Here is a 26,849-nt window from a genome sequence, read left to right as displayed (position 1 = left end):
GAACTTTTGTTGATGATCATGATGCACGAAGATGTGATAACTTGACTGTGGAGATTAAATATGGCGTCAGATACGGTTTTACTTTGAAGTATCTTGGATCTTCTGTATAGAATTTGGTTACGGTGAGTGATAAGGCGGATGAACATATCTCATGTTCATGTTCATGTTTTTGTGTGTGTGTGTTTTTTGGGGGAGAGGATGGTATAAAAATGGGTTGTAATAAGAATGCTGGAAGAAGGAGTGATTGGGGGGAGAGACTGGAGTTGTATTTTGATAGTGGCTGTTTGGTGGTTTAGGAGGAGAAGGTGGTTGTTTTTTTCTTCTCTTCTTTTTTTCTTTTTTCAAATTGATTAATTAGTTTAGTTTTTTTCTATGAATGCTTATGTAGGTAATTGCTACATATAAGCAAACATTACTTTTATTTAGTTTATTGATTTATACTTCTAATGGTTTACATTTTTGTTTTTTATGTTAAAAATAGTTTTTAAAAAAGTCATGAAAAAAGACGATTTGAGCACTGAAACGTGCTCTTTTAGCCATCTGGTCTCCTGCTTGGATAAGGACCCACCGCTCCTCTTTCGTAATGGCTGACGCGGATGATTTCTGAATTTAGATCGGTCGGTAGCTAGTATTGAAAATAATTTTCCTGTCAAAGATAATAATTACAAGCGCTTTGGTTTGTCTTTGAACGCTCTTAAATAAAAAACAAGTTTTTTATGTGAAAGTAAAGAGGGACATTAAAACTTAAAACGAACAGAAATTATTCAGTATATGAAAGGGGCTGTCCCCTCCTCAACGCCTCACTGTTTACGCTAAAGTTTTTTTATTTGTTTTTTTTTTAAACACAGTTGTAAGAAAGAGTCAAACTTTAGCGTGAAGAGTGAGGCACAAAGAGAAACACAAAGACCTTATCCCAGGGAATCTGGGGGGTCATGAAATCTCCAAAACTATATCTATTCGGCCTTTCAACTATGCTGAACAAAATGGCTATCCCAAAATTTTGATAGAACGATTTTGGGAAAAAAGGGCCCTGGGAGGAGGCCTAGTTGCCCTGGTCGCTTAAAAAGGAGACTAGAACTTTTAATTTCCGTTCGAATGAGCCCTCTTCCGATATTCTAAGACACTGGGCTGATACGATCACCCCTGAGAAAAACGAACAAACAAACAAATAAACACGCATCATTGATCTTTTTTAGGCAAAAAAATACAAAATTCCACTTTTTGGCAGATAGGACTTTGAAACCTCTACAGTAGGATTCTTTGATACCCTGAACCTGACGGTGTGATTTTCATTAAGACTCTATGTTTTTCAAGGGGTGTTTCCCCTTCTTTCGAAAATTAGGCAAGTAATCTCAGGCTCGTAACCTTTGATGGGTAAAACTAAATTTGATGAGACTTATATATTTGGAATCAGCATAAGTTCAATTCTTTTGATATATCTATTCGTATCAAAATTAAGTTTTTTAGAGTTTTGGTCACCATTGAGCCAGGTCGCTCCTTGCTTACAGTTCGTTACCACGAACTGTTTGATTAAATAAAAAAAAAATTCAACTGAAATTAAGGAGTAGCATCAAAACCTAAAACGAACATTAGCTATTCCATATATGAAGGGATATCCCCCCCCTTCAAATTACAGGAAAGAACTAATTAATTTAGATTAGAAAGAACTTCTGTTGGAAAGTTTTTTGGTTCTGTATATTTGAACCATCTTTCAAAAAGAGTGCCAGAGTTGTCATTTGTATATAACCTGGAATGTTTTTTTTTTAATTATTGAATATGCAATTTGTTTTCGACAAGATTGTTCTCGCTGCAATGTCCTTGAAAACCCAATTGAAAATTTTGAAATGTCGAATAGGCTAATTTACAGTTGACACACGAATCAGAAACTTATTTTGACCTACCATATCAAGCAAAAATAAAGTTGGGTACTTGTCTAGAATCTAAAAAACACGCGAGAGGTGAAGTCGCATTAATGCTAATGAAAGAAAACAAAATAGGATAAAAATATAATAGTCCAGAAAAAAATTTAGGCTACACATTTGAATGTTACGGGGGTTGGTGGTAAAGCATAGCATACATTAAATACGTAGCCTAACCTAAGCTAACCAAACCTAGCCCTACCTAGGTACCTTTTAGTCCCCCTAAATCCCAAAAACTAAAGTTTAAATATAGTTCCCGGAGTAAGAAACCCTTTGTTTATGCAGCGTCTCATGAATTTCCAGATAATGCCTATCTGATATTCGCAATACAATTCTCGCGTATTTTATGGATTCTAGACAAGTACCGAAAGTTGAATTAAAAAAAATTAAATTAACAAAAAAAATTAAATTAACATTAAATTAAATAATAAAAAATTAAATAACATTAAATTAAATTAAATAACAAATTAAAAAAAATTAACATTGGTATAAAAAAACACTTTATTTCAAAGACCCGAATTTATCGAACCATGCTCAAAGGTCTGACATCCCATCTTGTAGGTAAAACGGCAGCCAACTTCTACAAATAAGCTTAAAAACTGTCTCAGTGTTTATTTATTAAGGCAATAAAATCATTTAAGATGAACTACGGTCTGTATTGCCCCTCCCTGGATCCGCCACTGATTGAATGGGACTTTGAATTAAGACTAAGAATTTTAAATAAAAAATTAAAACTAACGAAAAGACCAATAGAGTTTGAATATAGTTGAGGAGATCGCGGTGTCCCTGGTGATAGAAGAAGCACCTAAAATAAAAGTTAACTGAATGGGACTTTGAAAAAAGACTCAAAATTTAAAATAAAACTAAGAAATAGACTTTGTTTCCAATTGTCTATTACGTCAGAACATACTCTCTGTAAAAGAAGTTTTCAATTGGAGGAAAAATATATATATGATTGCAATTTATGAAATAGTGTCATTTGATAAATTGATTCATAGCTGCTTTTTTATTCATTTTGCCCAAAAATGCATTTACTGTGGTTTTAAATGGACCCTAGGAGCTAGAAACAGCTCAAAAGTTGCATTTTAGAGGGAATAAATTTTTGTTTCGACGGAGTCACAAGCCACTCTCAAATAAAACTGAATAAAATAGGAAACAGGGTAGATGTGAAACTGATTTTTTTTTTAAATAATGTAATATTATAGAAATCGATGCAAGATTATCAGTTTAAGAATTAATTTTCAATGGTGGTTTTTCTTGTGTCCGTGTATTGAAGAATTCAATCTTAAACGTAAATATCTTACGAATCGTTCACCTCCCCCTCCCTTCACCCCGTTAAAATATAAAAAAATAACTATAGCTAAAGGTAGAATATAAGCTTGCTTATAAATAATATAATCAGTTCTCAAGTGCTTCTTGAGTTTGTTTGTTAGTTTTGGAAATTGAAAGAATTATCTTTTTGGGATAAAAAAAAATATGCAACTTGGCTTGAAAACCATTTAAGTAATTTTAAGTGAGGAGCAACCCTACTCAATAGTAACTGAAACTATAAGAAAAAGATTTTTGATACCAATGAATATATCAAAAGAATTGGCTTATTATGCTGATTCTAAATATAACAGTTTTGTTAAGTTTAGCTTTACCCATCAAAAGGTATGAGCCTTAGAAAATGTGTCTGAATTTAGAAATAAAGGAGAAAGACCCCCTAATAGCCAAGGAATCTTAATTACACCAGTGATATGGCCTCTCTGCTTTTAAGAGGCGAGTACCCCCAACATTCAAGAGGCCCAGCATAAAAGAAGCCCACCATACAAGAGGCCCACCATAAAAGAGGCCCACCATACCAGCGGTGCCTTATTACAAGCGTTGCCCCACCATACAAGCAGTGCACTATTACAAGCGGTGCCCCTAGACCGTGCAAAATATAAGCGTGCGCGCACGCTTACTGAGCGCAAACGAGCCTAACTCAAAATCAATAATGTAAACTATATGAAAAATAATTTGTACTGTCATGATTTTCTTTAGTGAGGAAGGACGTGAAACTATCGCAGTTTCAATAAAGATAAATGAATTTTTATCCAAAATCAAAATGAATTTGCATTTAATACTTTCCTGAAAGATGCTTCCCATGAAACTTGCAGTTTCTGTAGAAATGAATGACTTTTTATCCTACACCAAAATTAAAATGAATTTGCTTTTAATGATTTTTTAATTTGCAAGAGTGTGCAAACCAAGATTAGAATATTAGAAGCTACAATGATGACAGTAATCAAATATGGCTCTGAAGAATGGGCGCTTCGAAAAGCGGATGAAGATTTGCTAGATGTTTTCCAGAGAAATTGCTTAAGGATTGTTCTAAGTACCCGGCTGACTGACCGTATTTCAAACAATAGGCAGTACGAAAAATGTGGTTCAATACCATTCTCTAGGGCTATAATGAAAAAAGGTTGATATGGCTAGGGCAAGTTTTGCGGATGAAGAAAGACAGTTTTGCGAAGATTGTTCTTTTCGGACAACCGTCTATGGCTAAAGGGAAAGCGGGTCGTCCTCGTCTAGGGTAGGAGGACGTCATAAAGAAAGATTTAAAGGAAATTGGAACTTCGTGGGAGGGTGTAAAAAAAAGAGGCTTTGAATAGATTGGGATGGAGGACGAGCGTGCGTAGCTGTGTTGGCCTCAGGCGGCTTGGTGCTGAGGTGAGTTGTTAGTAGTAGTATTAGTATTTAATACTTTTCATTTAAAATTAAAATGCATTTTCTATAAAAATGAACGAATTTTTATCCAGCATCAAAATAAATATGCATTTAATACTTTTCATTTAAACTTACAAGACGCTGAAAGATGCCTGTCTTCTTCTTACCTTCCGTTGAACGCTAATATCCGAAAGGTGGCGGTATGATTTGTCAAGAAGTAACATGTTATTTTCGCTATGAGCAAGAAGTTTACCCTCGTTGTCAACTCTTAGTTCTAACATGAATTATCTTTAAACAATATCATCTTTGGGAATTTTATTCTATTATATCCAGCACCATGGTGTCACCATTAGTGGTTTTTTCATAGTTCAAATAATTGTCTTTGTCAGCATTCAATCTTAAGACAACTCTATCATGTAGACGTACTTTCTTGAAATATTTCGTTTTCACTTGTCATTATTGCAATTATTCTGTTCAATGATGGTATCTGATGATAGAATACCAGTGATACTAGCAATATTCATCGATGCTTTGCTTTTCTTAGAATTTTCTTTAATTTTCTAGGTGATTTTATCCGTCCAGGCCCTTTTAATTTTGTGCTCTATTATACTGTCTATTATCTCATTATTTTTACACAGGTTACAGCTCCGACATATAGACATGATATGATTTATGACATTGGTGCAGCAGTATTTCCTTCTTCTTTTCACATTCCGTTGAATGCTAATACCTGAAAGATGGCGATATAATTTATCAAGAGGTAACGTATTACCAGAAGTATAAGCAAGAAGTTTTCCCTCGTCATCAGCTATTACTTTCAGACTTGCATTATCTTTGAGCACTATCATCTCTGGAAATTTGACTCTGGCATATCCATCCTCAGCAATGTCAAATTCTTTCAATACTCCAAAGAAATTCAATATATCACCACAACAACAATGTTCGCATACGCTTCAAAATATGTCACCATTAGTGCTTGTTTCGCAATTCAAATATTTGTCCTTGTCAGCATTCAATGCTACGACAACTCTATCATTAACACATTACCTTTCATCCAAAATTAAACCACGCTGGAAGATGCTTCCCGTGAAACTATTGCAGTTTTTATAAAAATGAATAAATTTTTATCCAATATTAAAATGAAAATCAAATGCTCTGTAACATTTTTTCCTTCATGACGTTGTTTTTTTTGCTTGGAGACGTTTTGTTTTTTCATTTCGACGTTGTTTTTTGCTTTGTAACTTTCTTTTTCTTTTTGACAATTTCTTTTTAGTTGAGACGTTTTTTCTTCGCGAAACTTTTTAAGAAGTAAAAAAAAATTTTTAAAAAACTTCAGTTCAAAAAAATTCTTTGTGACGTTTTTTCTTCCAGATGTTTTTTGAACTTAAAAGGTTTTTTTCTTCGAGACTTTGTTTTTAGCTTGGAGATGTTTTTGTTTTCTTTGCGATGCTTTTTCTGCTTTGTGAATTTTTTCTTTGTGACATTTTTTTAAGCTTAGATATTTTTTTCTTCGTGAATCATTTTAAGACATGAAAAAAAGGTTTCATAAAATATTTTAATTGAAATAAGGATCTTTAAATTGTTATAAAATATTAATATCGTCATATAAGAAATCGTGACGTTGCTTTTTTGCTTTGAGACATTTTTTTGTTTTCTTTGCGAAGCTGTATTTTTTGCTTTGCAACGTTTTTTCTTTGTGACATTCTGGTTTAAGCTACAATCGCCTCATACATCTCTTCATTGGTATTATTGTCTTCATTCATAACATCTGATGGTAAACTGTCGATGATACTACCAACATTCACCGATGCTTTACTTTTTTTAGAATTGTCATTAATTTTCATAGTTATATTATCTACCAGTGCCCTTTTTATTTTGCCGGAGATTTCACTGTCTATTACCTTATTATTTTTACAAAGGTAACAATTCTGCCACTGGGACATGATATGTTTTATGACATTGGTGCAGCAGTATACCTGTTTTCTTTACCAATATGATTTATCAAGAGGTAATATGTTACCGGTGCTATGAGCAAGAAGTTGACCCTCATTGTCACCTATTGCTTTTAGACTTGAATTATCTGTAAACAATATCATCTCTGGCAATTTTATTCTATTATATCGGTTACCACCATCGGTAATGATGAAATTTTTCGATAATCCAAAAAAGTTTAATTTCTCACTTTCATGACAATGCACATATATATTTCCAATGATGTCACTATTAGTACATTTTTCATAGTTCAAATATTTTTCTTTGTCAGCACTCAATGCTACGACAACTCTATCATGTAGACATGCTTTCTTGAAGTATTTCGTTTTCACTTTGTCATCATTGCTATAATGCTGTTCAATGATGTTATCTTATGGTAAACTACCAGTGATACTAGCAGTTTTCATCGATGCTTTGCTTTTTTTAAAATTGTCTTTAATTTCCGTGGCGGTTTTATCTGTCTGTGCCTTTTTAATTTTGCTCTCGATTACACTATCTATTACCACCTCATTTTTTTTTACAAAAGTTACACTTCCAAGAAATAGAATTGATATGATTTATGACACTGGAGCAGCAGTATTACCTCACTCTTTTTACCTTCCATTGAATGCTAATACCCGAAAGATGGCGATGTGATTTATCAAGAGGTAATTTTTTACCAGAATTATAAGCAAGAAGTTGGACCTCGTCATCAAGTATTACTTTTAGGTTGTATTATCTTTAAGCACTATCATCTCTGGAAATTTTGGTTTTAGCTTAGACGTTTTTTCTTCGCGAATCATTTTAAGACGTAAAAAAGTTTAAAAAACTTCGGTTAGAAGAAAGAATTATGAAGGTTTTTTTGTTTGAGATGTTTTTTTACTTAAAAGGGTTTTTTTCTTCGAGATGTTGTTTTTACCTTGGAGATGTTTTTGTTTTCTCTGTGACGTTGTTTTTTATTTGCAACGTTTTTTTACTTCGAGATTTGTTGTCTTCAACATGTTTTTTTTTCTTTGAGACGTTTTTTCCCTTCGAGACATAGGTGTTTTGCTTGGAGACGTTTTTGTTTTCTTCGCGATTTTTTATTTTTGGTTTGTGAAGCTTTTTCTTTGTGACATTATGTTTTTATCTTAGACATTTTTTTCTTCGCGAACACTTTTAAGACATGAAAAAAACTACTACTACTACTACTAACAACTCATCGCAGCACCAAGCCGCCTGAGGCCAACACAGCTACGCACGCTCCTCCTCCACCCTAATCTATTCGAAGCCTCCCTTTTAAACCCGCCCACGAAGTTCCCATTTCCTTTAAATCTTCCTTTATGACATCCTCCCACCCCAGACGGGGACGACCTGCTTTCCGTTTAGCCCTAGATGGTTGGCCAAAAAGAACAATCTTCGGCAATCTGTCATCCTTCATCCGCACAACATGCCCTAACCACCTCAACCTTTCTTTCATTATAGACCTAGAAAGCGGTATTGAACCACATTTTTCGTACAGCCTATTGTTTGAAATACGGTCAGTCAGTCGGGTACCCAGAACAATCCTTAAGCAATTTCTCTGGAAAACATCTAGCAAATCTTCATCCGCTTTTCGGAGCGTCCATGCTTCAGAGTCATATTTGACAACTGTTATCACTGTAGCTTCTAATATTCTAATCTTGTTTTGCAGAGTTATGTTCCTATTCTTCTAGAATTTTTTTTAACTGTGAAAGAGACACCCTGAGCCTTGGCTATTCTATTTTTAACATCTTCACTGCTCCCACCATCTTTTAATAATACTACCAAGGTAAGTGAAGCTGCCCACCTGATCAATCTTTTCATTACCCAACGTCACCTTTTCATCTTCAGTTATTCCTAGCCTTAGTGACTTAGTCTTCCTAACATTAATTTTCAAACCAATTCTAGCACCCTGAACTCGCAAAACCTCTAAAACTTCATTCATTTTGCTCACACTTTCATCTAGGATGCTTAAATCATCAGCAAAATTCAAGTCCAGTAGACTTTTTCCTCCCCATTTGATTCCGTGGTCTCCCATTGCCTTTCCTGTGCTCCTTAAAACAAAGTCCATCAAAATAATCCATATAAAGGGAGTTTCATAAAATATTTTAATTGTAATAATGGCATATACAATGTTACATAATATTAATTTCATCATATAAAAAATCATGACTTTTCTTTTTTGCTTGGAGACGTTTTTGTTTTTTGTGTATCGTTGTTGTTTTTTGCTTTGTAACATTTTTTTCTTTTTAACATTCTGGTTTAAGCTACAATCGTGTCATACATCTAACCATAGGTATTATCGTCTTCATTAACAGTATCTGATGGTAAACTGTCGATTATACTAGTAACATTCACTGATGCTTGGATTTTCTTAGAATTGTCATTAATTTCCACAGTGATATTATCTACCAATGTCCTATTTATTTCGCCTGCGATTCCACTGTCTATTATCACATTATTTTTACACAGGGAACAGTTCTGACACTGAGGCAAGATATGTTTTATGACCTTCCGTTGATTGCTAATACCTGAAAGATGGTGATATCATTTTTCAAGAGGTAATGTGTTACCTGCGCTATGAGCAAGAAGTTGACCCTTGAAGTCATCTGTTACTTTTAGAAATGAATTATCTTTAAACAATATATTCTCTGGGAATCTCATCCTATTATATCCACCATCAGTAATGATGAAATGATGTGTGTGTGTGTGTGTGTGTGTGTGTGTGTGTGTGTGTGTGTGTGTGTGTGTGTGTGTGTGTGTGTGTGTGTGTGTGTGTGTGTGTGTGTGTGTGTGTGTGTGTGTGTGTGTGTGTGTGTGTGTGTGTGTGTGTGTGTGTGTGTGTGTGTGTGTGTGTGTGTGTGTGTGTGTGTGTGTGTGTGTGTGTGTGTGTGTGTGTGTGTGTGTGTGTGTGTGTGTGTGTGTGTGTGTGTGTGTGTGTGTGTGTGTGTGTGTGTGTGTGTGTGTGTGTGTGTGTGTGTGTGTGTGTGTGTGTGTGTGTGTGAGGGAAGGGGGCAAAATAGGTTGAAAATGTCCTACGGGGGGTGTCATGTGGAGAGCTGGCGCTAGTGTGAAAACAGTTTCGTAGCGCCAGTTTCGTGTGTGTGTGTGTGTGTGTGAGGGAAGGGGGCAAAATAGGTTGAAAATGTCCTACGGGGGGTGTCATGTGGAGAGCTGGCGCTAGTGTGAAAACAGTTTCGTAGCGCCATTCCGCTCTGGACCATATTTATACTTTTTATCAGTTTGGACATCTACGCTTCATGCAAGATGATCTTCCAAACTCTACCATTAGGTATCTTTGCTTAAGATATATATCGCCGTTAACACGCAACCCGCATGTGTGTGTACTGTGCTGGAGCTCTATGGGGTCCTTTTAGTCTAGTTTGTGATTTACATTGGTTTCGTTCATATTAGATTTGATCACGGAAAATTTAGGGGTCTTCTAGAAACACAATGTATCAATGGCAGGAATTTTGCCAGGGCTGGAATCTTACCAGTGCGCAAATCTTGGTAGCTGAGCGCTAGAAACCGGGATTCTTGACGTTAGAGGGGTTGCCGTAGAAACTCAACGATAATTTCCCTATTATTACTACCTTTAAATTATCTCGCGCAATACTTTTTTTTTAGCGTCTTTTATCGCTTAGCCGAAGCCCGGATTTCGTCCCAGGAATGAGTAAACATAAACCAAACTCCTCCACTGCACGTGGGATGGCTGGATTCCGTCCCCCAAAAAGAGTAAACACAGACACACACCCCAACCCCCCCCCCCCCCCCCCCAGTGCGCTTTGTGGATGGAAAAAGAGTTTCTCGAGATACAATTTCCCCTCCTTTGCGCGTTTTGATATTTTGGTGAAAAACGTACCCTGGGCTAAGAGAAACCATTCTGGGGGACTGGACACTTCCTCGGAGGCGACCAGCGAGCAGGTCAGTACCTTAGTGGAGGGAGGCAGGATAACAATAAATAAACACTTGAATCTCCTCCCCCACAGACGGTCCCTCCTCCCCTGGAGTCCTCTCCTTTCGTCTTTCCTTAAATTAGGCATGTCGTTATTTATCCTTTTAAAGCCAGAATAATGCCTAAAAACTACATCTATTATCACTGCACCCTCTGTGAAAATGAATGCTACTAGGAGGGTTGAACCTATTATTAGGATATTGTGAAATATTCATAAGTCTAACTCAAAGAAATGGATATTTTCCTTAAAAGCTCTTAATGTCTCAAATTTACATCTAATATCAGCTCACCTGGGGAAGGGGGACTAGTGTCACATGGAAGAAATGCCATGGTGGTGTATAGTGTTTTGTTGGGCATTATGATAGGCTTGAATTACAAAAACTTAAATTACGGGATTTAAAACCATAGTTTTTATTAGGAAATGGCTGAAAGATTTCTCGGGGGAGATGTAGCGACGTCAAGGGGGTGTTTAATACACAACCATAATTTACCAAGGTGGTATGCATTGTCATTGACTAGTATACTCGAGAGCTTAAAGATAAGGCGGGAGGTGTTTAATGAATTTTTTTGATTTTTTTTTGTTGTGTGTGTGTGTGTTTGTGTGTGTTTTGTGTGTGTTTTTTTTGTTTTTGTTTCTGTGTTTGTGTGTGTCTGTGTGTGTGTGTTTCAAACGCTAAAAGACGCTTACAATGATGATAACGGGTGTCGTTTGGGTGCTAGGGAGTAATTATAGTGTCGTAATGTAGCGTGAATTGCTTGTGAAAACCCAAATAAATGACTTGAAAATGAAATTTTTTAACTAGAAATGTATGAAAAATGTTTTTTGGGGGGATGGGGGCGATAAAAAAAGGGTGTCTTATAATAGTTGTAGTGTGGTACTGTGGTTCAAATTGCTTGCAAAAGCTCGAATGAAAGACTTGAAGAAAAATTTTGAACAAGAAATGTCTGAAAAGTGTTTTGTGGGGAGATGGGGCGATGACAGAGGGGGTAATAGAGAAGTGATAGTGTGGTACCGTGGGCTGAATTGCTTGTGAAAACCCGAATGAATGACATGAAATAAAATTTTTAACAAGAAATGTCTGAAAAGTCTTTTGTGGGGAGATGGGATGTGGGATGATGGCAGAGGAGTGTCTTAGAGTAGTTATAGTGCTGTATTGTGGCGCGAATTGGTTGCGTAAATCGGAATGAATAAATTGAAGTAAAATTTTTAACAAGACATGTCTGAAAAATGTTTTGTGGGTAGATGAGGTGATGGCAGAGGGATGTCTTAGAGTAGTTATGGTGTGGTACTATGGAGCAAATCGATTGTGAAACCCCAAATGAATGACTTGAAATAAAATTTTTAACAAGAGATGTCTAAAAAAATGTTTTTTGGGGATGGGGTGATGGCAGCGGGTGTCTTAGAGTAGTTATAGTGCCGTACCGTGGCGTGAATTGCTTGCGAAAAACCCGAATGAATGAGTTGAAATGAAATTTTTAACGAGAAATGTCTGATAAGTGTTGTTGGGGAGATGGGGCGATGACAGAGGGGTGTCTTAGAGTAGTTATAGTGTGGTACTGTGGACTGAATTGCTTGCGAAAGCTCGAAAGGATGACTTGAAGTAATATTTTTAACAAGAAATGTCTGAAAAGTGTTTTGTGGGGAGATGGGGCGATGTCAGAGGGGTGTCTTAGAGTAGTTATAGTGTGGTACAGTGGGCTGAATTGCTTGTGAAAGCCCGAATGAATGAGTTGAAAATAAAATTTTTAACGGGAAATGTTTGAAAAGTGTTTTTTTTGGGAGGGGGGAGGGAGATGACAGGAGTAAGTCACAGGGGCAGTAATAGTGTAACATTGTGAGGTGAAATGCTTAGAGTATCAAACACTAGTAAGGAAAAGGGAGCGAGGGCTTCTCTGTTTTCAAAATTATAGTGTTTAATGGGATATTTTAATCTATTTTCGGGGCAAAATAGGTTGAAAATGTCCTAGGGGGGGGGTGTCATGTAGAGAGCTGGTGCTAGTGTGAAAACAGTTTCGTAGCGCCATTCCGCTCTGGACCATGTGTATACTTTTTATCAGTTTGGACATATACGCTTCTCGCAAGATGATCTTCCAAACTCTACCATTAGGTATCTTTGCTTAAGATATATATCGCCGTTAATACGCAACCTGCATGTGTGTGTGCTGTGCTGGAGCTCCATAGGGTCCTTTTAGTCTAGTTTGTGATTTACATTGGTTTCGTTCATATTAGACTTGATCACGGAAAATTTAGGGGTCTTCTAGAAACACAATGTATCAATGGCAGGAATTTTGCCAGGGCTAGAATCTTGCCAGTGCGCGGATCTTGCTAGCTGAGCGCTAGAAACAGGGATGATGTGACGTTAAAGGGTTGCAGTAAAAATTCTACGATAATTTCCCCTTTATTACTACCTTTAAATTATCTCGCGCAATACTTTTTTTTTAGCGTCTTTTATCGCTTAGCCGAAGCCCGGATTTCGTCCCAGGAATGAGTAGACATAGACCAAACTCCTCGACTGCACGTAGGATGGCTGGATTCCACCCCCCAAAAAGAGTAAACACAGACCCCCCCCCCACAGTGCGCGCGGTAGATTGAAAAAGAATTTCTCGAGATAAAATTTCCCCTGCTTTGCGTGTTTTTATATTTTGATGATAAATGTACTCTGGGCTAAGAAAAACCGTTCAGGGGGACTGGACACTTCCTCGGAGGCAACCAGCAAGCAGGTCGGTATCTTATTGGACGGAGGCAGGATAACAATAAATAAACACTTGAATCTCCTCCCCCACAGACGGTCCCTCCTCCCCAATAGTCCTCTCCCTTCGTCTTTCCTTAAATTAGGCATTTTATTCTTTATCCTTTTAAAGCCACAATAATGCCTAAAAACTACATCTATTATCATGGCACCCTCTGAAAACGAGTGCTACTGGAGGGTTGAACCTATTATTAGGATATTGTGAAATATTCATAAGTCTAACTCAAAGAAATGGATATTTTCCTTAAGAGCTCTTAATATCTCAAATTTACATCTAATATCAGCTCACCTGGGGAGGGGGGACTAGTGTCACATGGTGAAATGCCATGGCGGTGTATAGTGTTTTGTGGGGCATTATGATAGGCTTGAGTTGCAAAAACTTAAATTATGGGATTTAAAACCATAGTTTTTATTAGGAAATGGCTGAAAGATTTCTCGGGGGAGATGTAGCAATGTCATGGGGGTGTTTAAGACACAACCATAATTTACCAAGGTGGTATGCATTGTCATTGACTAGTATACTCGAGAACTTAAAGATAAGGCGGGAGGTGTTAAATGAATTTCTTTCTAGAGGGGGAGTTAAATCTAACAATACTCAATGAAATGGTTAAAAGTGTTGGGTGAAATGCCATGGCGTTGTGGAGTATTTTGTGGGGTATTATGATTGAATTGGGTTGCAAAAAACTTGAATAACGGGATTTAAAACCATAATTTTTAATATGAAATGCTTCAAAAAGATCTTGGGGGAGATGATGTCTTGTCAGGGTTGGGGGGGTGGAAGTCATGTAATGTCATTGTGGGGTGAACTAAAGCTTAAAAGTTAGGGTGGAGACGTTAAAGGATTTTTCCAATGGAACAGATGAAAATCTAACAGGCACTCAAAGAAATGGATATCTTACCTAGCAGCTCTTAATATGTCTTGAATTACATCTAATATCAACCTTGTCCCTCCAAACCCTCGTCTAATATCACTCCCCCCTCCCCTACCGCCCGGGGCTGCAGGCTAGAAGCCCCAATTTTCTATAATAGATGGTTCTTTTTGCGTATATGATAAGACGGCTTTTCCAACTTTTATTTTTTGTTGTGTTTTTTAGCTGTCTTTTTTATGTTTTATTGTTTTTCAATTTGTTTTTATGCCATTAAGTTAATGAAAAAAAAGGCTTTAGGGGTTTCTGGTGAAAAAAGTATTACCTGACAGTATTGCACAATAATTACGTAAGGCATGAGCTGTAATTACATTACAAGCGGGGATTCCCCCATGGGTTCCTGTCGCAAATTACATATCTGTCCGTTTGAAACGAGGTAAGTCGTATGACGTCACTGGAGTCCAGAGGGGTGTGTCATGGATTCTTGGCAACTGTGTTCCCTTTAATAGAACCGGTAACCGCATTGCGTAGGTGTGAGGGCTTGAGGGGTTGGTAGCTCCGCTTATCTGACCATTTAAAGGCAAGGGTGTGTCGCGTGGTGTAACATGTGCTTGGAATCTTGCCAGGGACGGGGATTTGCATAGAAACAGGGGGCTCCCCATATTATTGAAACTTGTGTATTATACCAACCATATTCCAAGTAATTATGTCTGGACTCTTGCCAAAGATGTGAATTATGCCAAGGGTGAAAATCTTGCCTAGTAACAAGACACACTTAGAACAGGGGTCTGTACCGTGACGATACATGCGCTAGATATCCAGCCTAGTAACATCATTTATTTCAAATTTATCCTGCAAAAATAACAAACAAACATCGACAAAACAAAGAAACATCAAACAACATCAACAGAACAACATAACCATCAAATCACATCAACATAACCAAAATACAGCATGAACATAACATAACATAACATAACCATCAATAACCAACCAACATCAAACAACATCATCATAACATAACAACATAACCAAGAAACAACATCAACATAACATAACCAACAAACATCAACATAACTATCACATAACCAACAAACAGCATAACCAAGAAACAACATCAAAATAACATAACCATGAAACAACATCAACATAACATAACACTCATAACCATCAAACAACATAACCATCAACATAATATAACCAAGAAACAACATCAACATAAAATAACCATCAATAACCATCAAACAACATCAACAAAACATAACCAACAATAACCAACAAACAACATAACCATCAGATCACATCAACATAACCAAGAAACATATATTAATTTCCCTATGTTTTAAGTTAAAAAAATAGTGTCGGGATCGGGATTCAAAGGAGGTGGGCTCCCCTTGAACCTTTTACGCCCCCACTACTCACGCATAACTTCCATTCATGTGAATAGTAATATCCGTCTTCGTCCGTTCAAAATTATGCAGTAAAAACATTATTAAGAACTTGTTCAGCAAAATTACTGTAGATGCGAAATTTTGACTAAATAATCAAATTTTGTCCAAAATTTCAACTTACAATCCATCATTTTAATTCTTAAGCAGCACAATTGAAATAGAAAGGAGCTAAAAATCAATTTACAATTATTGAATTATTATTGAATTATTGATAAAATTTGACGGCAAAAAATTAGAGGTCGATGGGGCCTGTTGCTTACATGATTTCTTGCTTAGGTTTGGACATAATTTTAAAAACAATTAAAATTGAAAAAAACGCTTTATTTTTTTAACTGATAGTTAAAAACTTACTCAAAGCATTAAAACTTTAAACGAAAAGAAATTATTTTGTGTATGAAGGGATGTACCCCATCCTCGACTCCTCGCTATTTATGCTAAAGTTTAACTTTTTTGTCTCAATCCTTCAAGAATTACTGAAACACAAGAACCGTTGAACTGGAATAAAAAGTGCTTTAAAGCACTTAAAAAAATCTAGCAAAAAGAGTGAGGGGTTGAAGAGAGGGCAGTCTCCCTCATATATGGAATAAATTTTTTTCGTTAAATTGTATATATTAGTAATTGCAAATTGATTGGTAGTATCTTTGCTTTTTCATTGTTCTGCTTAAGTGATGAAATGTCAAATTATAATAGAAATTTCAGACATAACTTTAGTTTTTAGTCAAAATTTGTTATAGCTACAACAAATCAGACATTCTTATGCATCAACAGAGGAAATTATCGTTTTTAAATAATGAGCCCTCATTATGTGGTTGTATGTAAATAAGGTAACCTACAGGTTTGAGTAGGTCTTCCTATTAGATCTCCTTAGGTAAGTTAGCCTAGTTTGTATATACCGTTGTAAAACTATAATTAACCGGAGCTCTTACTACTTCAGGGGCTCCATCTGCTAACTTTTAGCTAGTGGCTGATCACTTTAAACCTGACGAGAAAGTAAGCATTGGTGAGCCATTTTCACTTGAGCAGTGGCTAGAGCGCAAACGTCAACAGCTTAGAAACGGAAAGCTTGCTTTGTTCCAGGGAAAATATCACAGCGATATAGTTGTATACGGAGCTGGTGAGGATGAAGTTATCAACGAAGACGCAGACACTTTTATATGGGCTCTTGTTTTGTAAGTTGTAACCTTTGCTTTGGTATTATTATTATTATTATAATTATATAATAATAATAATAATATTATTATTATTATATAGTATATTGTTTTAGAAACAAAAAAACTAAAAATTCAAGCGGATAAAATAAATATCAAATACTGCAAGTTACAAATAATCACTTTGTCCTTAGAGTCTTCATTGAGGTCTGTTTAAGGGTCTATTCTCGTTCTTATTACCTGAAGTATATTCATTTTTTTTTTGCTCATTTGGTTGTAGCGTTTAACCAAGCTATGACATCCACTGTCCAATCTATGTAATGCAATTATCAAAATCTTAAGCTATGAATAACAAATCTTGAAAAAAATAATTGCGGAATCCCCCCCCCCCAAGAAAAATAGTCCTTCTTCATTCATGGAGCTACATTAGAGAAAAGAGGGTCTGAGCGGGAGACTCGGGAATAACTTATCGTCACATTAAGCCATCCAATAAAACTAAAAAAAAACACTCCCTACGGAAAATGGCGACTGTAGTGGTTAAAGTTGAAGCATTTAACCAGCTATGGGGCTGGGAAAGGGGTATTTTTAAATGTTTGCCTGTATTAAGTCCTACTGTGTCTTTTCTTGTGGGATTCCATCTAATTATTTTTTACAACTTTTATTCTAGCGATTTGTCCATGCACTTGTACATCAAACTATAAACAAAATAGTAACTTAAAATACAAATCGCTTACTATATTATCTTTAAATTGATCATAAAACTGTTTGTGTTTTTTTTTTCAAATTTAATTTCTGATCACTTTCAAATAATACCGATAAATCCAGCTTCCCTCCAATGAAAATTCCCTCCCCTATTCCTCCGACGTAAAGTACCCTCAACCCCCTGGAAAATTTCCAAGGGCAATTGTATCCTCGCTTTAACCCCCAGGGAAACTCCTTACGGACGATTCCGTCTAAGAAATTGTCCCTATCACACTTTCATTTGAAAAAGACTTTACTTTCTGATCATTTTTCAAACCATGTCGAATATCCCCCTCTTTTGAAAAGTGTTTCAGAAATACCCGCAGTGAAAAGTTGCTCCCGTGAAAAATTCTCCATGTAGAATTTCTCCAACAGAAAATTTCACCCCCCCCCCCCTTAAAACCCCTCCAGACAATCCCATTCCCACTGAAAACTTCCCTGGAGTATCTCCACATGTTAAATGTGGCCGGGAACGACAAAGTAAGACAAAAAAAACGTAAACGTATTCTGGTAAAATCCCTCAGTGTTAAATTTCCCCTGGAAACTTCACCCCCAGAAACTGCCCTCGCAACGGATAATTCTCATCGTAGTAAATTCCCCAGACACAAAGTTCATCCCCCCCCCTGTATATCTGTATGCATTCCAATGACACATACTATATGTAAACAATGGTTAAATTTTGCAGCTGACAGCCCTTTCCCTGGGGCCTTTGGGGGGGGGGTCATGCTATCCCCATAGGTATAATTATTGGACTTTTCACCAATGCCGAACAAAATGAATGTCCTAAAATTTTGATTGGACGACTGTGATGAAAAAATTGGTGTGGGAGACAGGGTAGCTGCCCTCCAATATTTTTGGTTTCTTCAAAATTGCATTAAAACTTTCAGTTTCCAATCAAAGAAGGCCTATCCCGATCTTCTAGAGTCACTGGTTCGATGCGATCACCCTGGGAAAAAGAAAGGGAAAACAGAGCACAAATAAACACGCATCTGTGACCTTTCTTCTGGCAAAAAAAAGCGGAATTTCACATTTTTCTATATAGGAACTTGAAACTTGTACAGAAGGGTTTTCCGAATTTCTGAATCTCATCATATGATTTTCATTAAGATCATTGTGCGTGCTGGGGCTGCTTCCCTCCTTTTCAAAGATTGGGCATATTTTCTCAAGAAAATAACTTTAGAAGGGTAACAAGGGTGCTGCCCTCTTGTTATCAAAACTCTGTATCTTCGAGTTCCGGTTACTATTTAACCGTGTCAGTCCTTACTTACGGTTTGGTACCACGAAGTGTTTCATAAAACTGTATGTGGAACTTTAAATTTGTTCAGTATTAAATAAAAAAAAAAAAAAATTTTTTAACTGAAAGTAAGGAACGGCGTTAAAACTTAAAACGTACAGAAATTATTCCGTATATGAAAGGGTGCTGTCCCCTCCTCAACGCCTCGCTCTTTACGCTAAAGTTTTTTTATTGTTTAACAAAAATAAGAGTTGTGTGAAAGTCAAACTCTAGCGTAAAGAGCGAGGCGTTGAGGAGGGGACAGCCCCTTTCATATACAGAATAATTTCTGTTCGTTTTAAGTTTTAACGTCGTTCCTTACTTTCAGTTAAAAAAACTTGTTTTTTTTTATTTAATTTTTGAACGTTTTTGAATTAATGCAGGTTTTGATTTTGGCTTACTGTATATGAATAATTAAAACAAGATTTGCATATTAATTTTACTTTTATTTGGTTAAATGGGTTTCTCAAAACTTGTTTAATTTTATTTATGAACGTTTTTATTAGTAATAGATATAAGTAACTTGCGAATTAACTTACGTAACGAACTTCTATATTCATATATTTTTAAAACGTATATTAGGTGGCTCGCTCCCTAGTCAATACCTCGCTCTTTAAGCTAAAGTTCGAATTTTGTTCCAATTCTTTAAAAATGACCCCTTAATCACAAAGGCCGTTATTTAGAATAAATAGCTCTTATGAAAGTACTAAAAAATCTTTGGCTTAAAGAGCGAGGTATTGACTAGAGGGTGAACCTAATCATACACGTAATATTTTCTGTTCGTTTTAAGTTTTGATGTTATTCCTTATTTTCAGTTGGAAAACTTGTTTGTTTTTTATATTTCATTTCTGATCTTTTTTTTTAAATAATGCTGGGAAATCCGGCGCTCCCTTCATAGCAATGTCCCTTCCCCCTTTAAAACTTCCTTCATGAAAAGATCTTCCCAAATAAACCCCGACCCACCCGCCCCCTACTACCAGAAGAAAATCCCCCCTGAAAACGTCTGTATACTTCCTAATAACCAATACTATTCTTTAACATTGGGTAAAATTCATGACTTTCAGCCCACCCCCGGGGACTTCGGGGGATTAAGTCATCCTAAAAGACATAGTTATCATATTTTCAACCATGCTGAACAAAATGGTTATCTCAAAATTTTGATCAGGTGACTTTGGGAAAAAAATGAGCGTGGGAGGGGGCCTAGTTGCCCAACATTTCTTTGGTCACTTAAAAAGGGTACTAGAAATTTTAATTTCCGTTCCAATCAGTGCTCCCACGATATTCTAGGACCACTGGGTCGATACGATCACCCCTGGGGAAAAAAACAACAAAAAAACAAATAAACACGCATCCGTGATCTTTCTTCTGGCAAAAAAAAACAAAATTCCACATTTTTGTAGATAGGAGTTTGAAACCTCTACAGTAAGGTTCTCTGATACGCTGAATGTGATGGTGTGATTTTCATTGAGATTCTATAACTTTTAGGGGGTCTTTTTCCCTTTTTTCGAAAATCATCCAAATTTTCTCAGACACGTAACTTTTGATGGGTATGAGTTATATATTTGAATTCAGCATTGAAATCTGATTATTTTGATGTATCTATTGGATTCAAAAACCCGTTTTCTAGAGTTTCGGTTACCATTGAGCCGGGTCGCTCCTTACTTACAGTTCGTTACCACGAACTGTTTGAAAATATGTACTTAATTGATTACGTGTGATATTTATTATAAACCTATGGATATATATTATAAATATATATCACTAGATTTATAGTAATCATTTATCCTGTACACCTGAAGTTTTCTTTCCATAGATTGTTTGGAGGGAGAACGGAAGGGGATATTTGTTGGTTCATTTACGCTATTTACAGACAATTTTGCAATTAAACAGTATATATGTTGCAATTAATTAGTACATATGTTTTCATTACAGGTTTATGGCTTGATATGATTATAATTCTATTCTTACTTGAACACCCGTGAAATAACTTAAAATAGTGTTTCGTCAGACTTTTATTGAAGTCTAAATGTTGGAATTAGTTCGTAGCGTTATATTTGAATTTTAACATATATGATAAAGTATTAAAGGTAATTATTTAGTTAAAAAAATAAAGAAACTTAAGAGAAAAACAAAATAAAAAAAAGAAAATAATTATTTTCTTACTTTAGCAATTGAGATAAATAACCACTTGAACTTGGTCTTGACCTTACCACCTACCAAACCACCTAGGACAATGCACTATAACCCATCAATCAACCAAGTAGAGGTGCCCAAATTCATGCAAAATTATAATTGAGAAATGTAAGCCGTCGTCAAATTACAATCAAAAGCACCTCAAATGTAATGAAATATCTTCTAAGGGATAATCTCACATCAGGGTTCCTCAGAGGAATATACATTTGCCTATATGGGTTTCGGCGCATTAGATTTCTTAACCAGTAAAGTGGCACGCCTACCATGAGCTCTTTTATGGTTTCCCTGATATAGGTATCACTTGTGAAATACATACCTAATAATAAAATCATATAAAAATTACATGAAAATCGAGGTTCAATCTATTCATATTAGAATCCAGCAAGCAAATGTAGCCAAATAACGAATCTAGAAAAATATCACGTTTCAATAGCCGGAGATGGGTTATAAATTCAACTGCTTTATTGATTTCTATAACCAATTATATATTAAAAGCCCTTCAAGCTGGACTGGACACCCTATAAACAAAACAACCCCCAAAGAAAAGAGAAAAAAATTATATTAAAACATAAAAAAAAATATATGGTTTACGCCTTAGAGGCTTTCCTTTCATGCTTTTTTGAACAGGAAATGGGAATTTTTACTACTAATTAACCATTAGATATGAAAATATATTGGGATGAAGTAAATATTCCAATTCTAATAATTTTTAATTTTTTAGCTTGTAATGTCCATCCTTGAAATTGCTGGAGAAGCGACGAGTATTCTAGAACCTGACGACACAGTTACATTCGCAAAGGTCATTGCTACAAAATCATTAGGGAAGATGGTGCTAGGGTCTTACAGAAAGTAGTGCCTTATGAGCAAAACTGAATTACTTACTGTTAACATGCAACATTGTTTCAATTTTTCTCTGGCTTCTTTTTGGTTTTTGTATTGTAATTAACCTTGCAAATAAACTGATGCTTTGAATTTTTGTAGGCTGAAAATGTTAGTTTTTTCGAGTGAAAAGTTTAAAAACATTTTAAATTTGAGATCAGTGGAATTGTAAAAATAGTTTAGGGAAATTGAAATTTAGTCTTAGTAAGACTGTGAGATATCATAACGAGAAGAATTTAGGGCACCTTCAACACCTTCATGTCAAACTGGGTGCGAACACTGAAACAACACGTCTAGGACATCATTTGCTACTTTCTAAAATGTCTGATGGAGATCTTGATTATTTTTATGTCAAAATATTACAGTTTTTCCTTCAGTGAGCTGCTCCAACATAGTCTCAGCATAAAGACTCTGTGAGGCTTAACATTCAAGATACTACATTTCAGCACTGGTATGAGCGTTGCAGTTGGCCTACTAGTAAATGGCTCGTGGACCGTAAAAGTCAGTAACTTATTTTTTTTTTGACAATCAAAGTTTATTTGATATCACGCACATAGATATAATAAACCAGCTTCGATAGATGTTTATTCCCATTCAATAATTAAATAAGTGTACAATCACAAATCTATTTCTCCCGTATTATTTCTATAGCTAACTATAGTTAACTAACGATATTGTTCTTACAAGTACAATACCGAGGATTGTGACCTCATATGTTAAATCACTTTTACATTATCTTAAACCTTGCCAATTTACAAAATTTCTAGAAAAGATAAGAATCTATTCAATTGATCAATCAATTTATTGCATTAAACGAAGATCAGAACAAAATGAACAACAAAAGGAAAATTTTTAATCTCAGAAGCAAACTTGTGTGAGAAGATAATAAACAAATTAAGATCTGAAAAAAATACCAGGAAGAGAGAATTAGGAACAACTATAGAGTGAGTAGAAATAGATAAGGAAGTGCAACAAAACTTAGAAGAGAGTATAAATTAAAAAAATTCAACGCATTTACATTTTTTTAAAATTGTATAAAAAAGAATTCAGATGAAAATTGGGAGGAGTGGTTCATATACAAATTCCATGTAGTAATTTCTGAAGTGCTTGCTAAATATATAATTTTTAAACAAATGTTAGAAGTTATATCTCCGGAGATTTCCTGCTAGGTGAACAATATAGAGACTTTTGACAAGGTGGGGGGAGGGATGAGTTTTTGCCTCGGATGGCTTAATGTGGTAAAACTTTCTAGATAGTAATAGGAGGAAGCATATTTGAGCGGTACATATGTGTAAAAAACCTATAAAACTATTTACAACGTGAAATCAAACTATATCCATAGGCTTCAATCCATGAAAGTCCTTCAACCGTACCTTGAATTGGTTCATATTCCAAGCCTAGCCATTTGTTGTATTGTAAGTTTTCCAGAACTTGTAGAATATACTTGTAATCTATTTCTCCAAATGTATTTGGCTCCTGTCGATCTGGTACTTGCGCAATTTGAATATGACCTGGAAAATGAAAATTTCTGGAAATAAAACGAATTATTCCAGTTATATACATAATTGGTTCTTTTAGCTCTGATTTTTCATTCATTTTTTTTCGTCATTGAGCCACGAGATACATAAAGACTTTTTGTGCTAGTATTGCTTTGCTTAGAAAAATATCAAAGAGTTCGTTCTAAGAATACCTATGGAAGGAGTGACCCATGTTTTTAACAACCGACACTCTTATGCACTGAAAACTGATATAAATTTATAAATAAGAGAATGTGATTTTGCAGCGTCCCCAAGTATCCAAGATTCATTAAGCTTCAACCTACCCTTCAAATTACTCAATGTAAGAACATTTTCATAATTGTCAAAAAGAGAAAAAATAAAAAAAGGGGCAGCGTTTCATAAGAATTATGCCATTAAATTTAGAACATCAAAGCGCCCTCTACAGAAGGTCTCAAGTTTGTATATGTAAAACCCTAAGTTTAATTTTTTCCAAGATGACCTTGTTTATTTTTTCCCTGAAAATTCTGTTCCTAATCAATGGTCATAAGATATGGACAAGGGGCTTATTCTAACAAATAATAGAATTTATATTACTTTTTTAAATAGCAAAAATATTTTCAAAGTAATTTTTGACTTTTGCCGTTCGGCCAATTTTTGGCTTTTCTGGCCAACGAAAAATATTGACACGAAGAATTTTGATAGCCAAAGTGTTATCAAGCAAATATTCAAAGATTGGCAATCTGCTTAGAACTATCAGAAAACTATATACCTAGCTTTATAGTTTTAGATTTCATACGCGACGAAGTGACAGATTATCCAAAACGTATAGTAACGGTTACACTATCGTACAGGTGTACATCAGGTGTTGAAAAGAAAAGATGAGTGGTTGTCAGAAGACTAAAAAGTGCAATTAGTTTAGAGCCAAATTCTCCCTGGCGTCATGAGACGTCTTTCAGATCAATATTAGTAAATCAAAATTATTAAAATTTTAAGGAATAAATGTCAGCATATGTATGTTAAACTTAAAATACACATTCATTTGTATTTTGTTTTCAGTAAAGTGCAAATTATGTTCTGGTCTTGAGGAGGCATAGGGGTTCCGAGCCCCGCTAATGCTATTTCTGCTTGTTTTGAGTTTAATTCGCTAATTTATTGTAATTTCTGTTAATTTCGGGTTTCAATAAATCAGTCAGTTAATTCAGCCTATAAATTTACGACAAAAACAGTTCAACAGTAGTAATGTCATAAGGCCTTCTGCAACATGCCCTTCCTTTTCCCATAGGATTTCTGTGACATAAACTCCCCAGATTCCGACGGCAGGCCTCTGACGTCACGACATCCCAGGCAAAATTTCCACGGGAGCCCTGTTTCAGGGAGAGATTCCAGGGATTCTAAGTGTTTCACTATTTATTTATATGAGTATTTGGACTGTGGTCGGGATATTTAACAAGTAGCAATAATAGGGAATTAGCCTAGGGAGTCTATAAGTGGAGCTCCTAGTCTCTCACACCTAGGCATTGCGGTCAGCTGGCAAGATTCCTATGACAGCCCTCTGACGTTACGACATCCCTGTTTCAAGCGATCATCTGGCAAGATTCCCGCCCTCTGACGTTGCGACACACCCTCGCCTTTAAACGGTCAGATAGTGAATTTAACATTGGATTCATACGAGAGCTCTCTGATGTCACGACACACCCTCACGCTTTAACTAACATGGGGTTTTAAAGGGCCAGATAGGGGAGTTCCTAATTCCTCGCACCTCTGCAATGCCGTCACCGGTCCTATTAAATGGAAAACAGTTGGCAAGACTCCCATGACACGCCCCTCTGGACTCCAGTAACATCACATGACTTACCCCTCTCTTAAACAATCAGTTGTAATATGATTCACATAATCTTATGGAATCTTGCGTCAGGAGCCCATGGGAATTCCCGCTTGTAACTTAACGACAGCACACACATTATGTGATATCACTTAATGATTGGGCAACCATTACTGTCACGTAATACTTTTTCGACATTTTTTTATTTTTCTCACCAAACGTTCAAAGCATTTTTTCTTTCTTTTAACTTAATGGCGGCACAAGCTTTATGTAAGTTCAGCCCACACTTTTATGTAATGACGGCACGCATCATTGTCACATACTAACATTTTTTTGCATTTTATTTTTGCCCGAAATGATCAAAGCATTTCTTTTTTTTAATTCTTAGTCCTCGCTAGAACCCGAAAAGTCAATTTTCTTCCAATGGGAAGGCGTGCCAAGCAACACAACTAAAATCCTATTCCAACTTTCTCCCCTAGGGAAATAATTTTGAGAAATATCCCATTCTCGTAACGTCACAAAGCAAGTCCCTGTCTTTTCCATGAAACGTCTGGCAGGATTCCAAGCTCATGTCAGTCTTCTCCTGGCCAGGTATAAAATCTATGATGCAAAACACGCAGAGGAAATATTTATTTTTATAGGAAATTGCTCTAAATGTCCTTCTAGCGATAAAGACTAAGGGATGCTTAAATTGTGTAAACACCTTGATCGTACTGAACAATAAATCTTAAAAACACAGACTTCGTAAATAAAAGTTTTGTATTTCAAACAAATTTACAAACAATGTTAAAACAGATAAAAAACAGTTAAAAAACACGAAAAACAAAAAATAAAACGTGAAAAAAGGCTTATCGTAATATATGCAAAAAGAACCGAGTATTATAGAAAGTCGGAGATCCTAGCATGCATTACCAGGCGGTATGGCTGATATTAGATGCAAAAGCCATATTATGAACTTTTTAACGAAAATTCATCGTTTCTTAGACTGGAATGTTAGATTTCAGTCCCCCTCTACCGAAAAATTCCTTTAACACCTCCACCCTAACTTTTTAGGTGTAAAAATAAATTGCTCCTAGGCAATACACGCCACCCTGGTAAACTAAGGATGGCATACGACACCCTCTGGCACTCTCATTATTCTAAGGGTATTTACAGATATTTTCAAAATATAAAAATACACTTTTAAATCCAATGATTTATGTTTTAGCAATCAACCCTCAAAATGATACAAATCGGTTATATATTACAAATCTAGTTAAAGTAACCTGTTAGAACAAGGCTTTGAAGTTGGACTTTTAGTAATTTTTTACTGAATGGAATCGGAGTTGGAGTCGGTATGTTGAAAATATCTGGAGCTAGAGTCAATTCGGTTATAAATTACAAATGAAGTTAAAAGAACCTTTAAAACAGGACTCTGAAGTTGGAGTTTTATGAATGCCCCCTTCATAGCAATCATTTCTAGAGGGCAGGATTGATATTAGACAAAAATTTTTAGGCATTGTTGAGGTATTTCCGACGACCCTTAACGAAAATACAGCGTTTCCTTGAGTGCAAGTTAGATTTTTGCCCCCCCCCCCCAAACCTCCACTGTAAAAATTCTTTAATACCCCCATATTAACTTTTAAACTGTAGAAGACGTTACTCCCTGCAATTCAAGCCACAGTACCATTATTTGACTGACCCCACAATCC

General features: G+C 35.8%; 1 protein-coding gene and 1 long non-coding RNA gene across 3 annotated transcripts in view; one reads left to right on the top strand and one right to left on the bottom strand.

Annotated features, from left to right (window-relative positions):
* On the top strand, positions 1-21,930 carry LOC148948259 (uncharacterized). Its single transcript, XR_016142183.1, has 3 exons — positions 1-122; positions 16,538-16,772; positions 21,680-21,930. It is a non-coding gene; the product is annotated as an uncharacterized LOC148948259 (long non-coding RNA).
* A 690-nt stretch (positions 21,931-22,620) lies between these two features.
* Positions 22,621-26,849, bottom strand: part of LOC148948258 (putative hydroxypyruvate isomerase) — a 92,414-nt gene continuing 88,185 nt past the window's right edge. For both annotated transcript variants that reach the window (XM_089093845.1, XM_089093844.1), the window contains one exon: positions 22,621-23,348. In XM_089093845.1, the coding sequence (XP_088949971.1) occupies positions 23,146-23,348 (203 nt within the window). In that variant the 3' untranslated portion in view covers positions 22,621-23,145. The remainder of the gene's footprint in view (positions 23,349-26,849) is intronic.

Source organism: Artemia sp. Qi Xiang Cuo, chromosome 9 (assembly GCF_049724085.1).
Source record: "Artemia sp. Qi Xiang Cuo chromosome 9, ASM4972408v1, whole genome shotgun sequence".
Taxonomy (NCBI): Eukaryota; Metazoa; Arthropoda; class Branchiopoda; order Anostraca; family Artemiidae; genus Artemia; species Artemia sp. Qi Xiang Cuo.
This window is presented reverse-complemented; position numbering and strand designations above follow the sequence as displayed.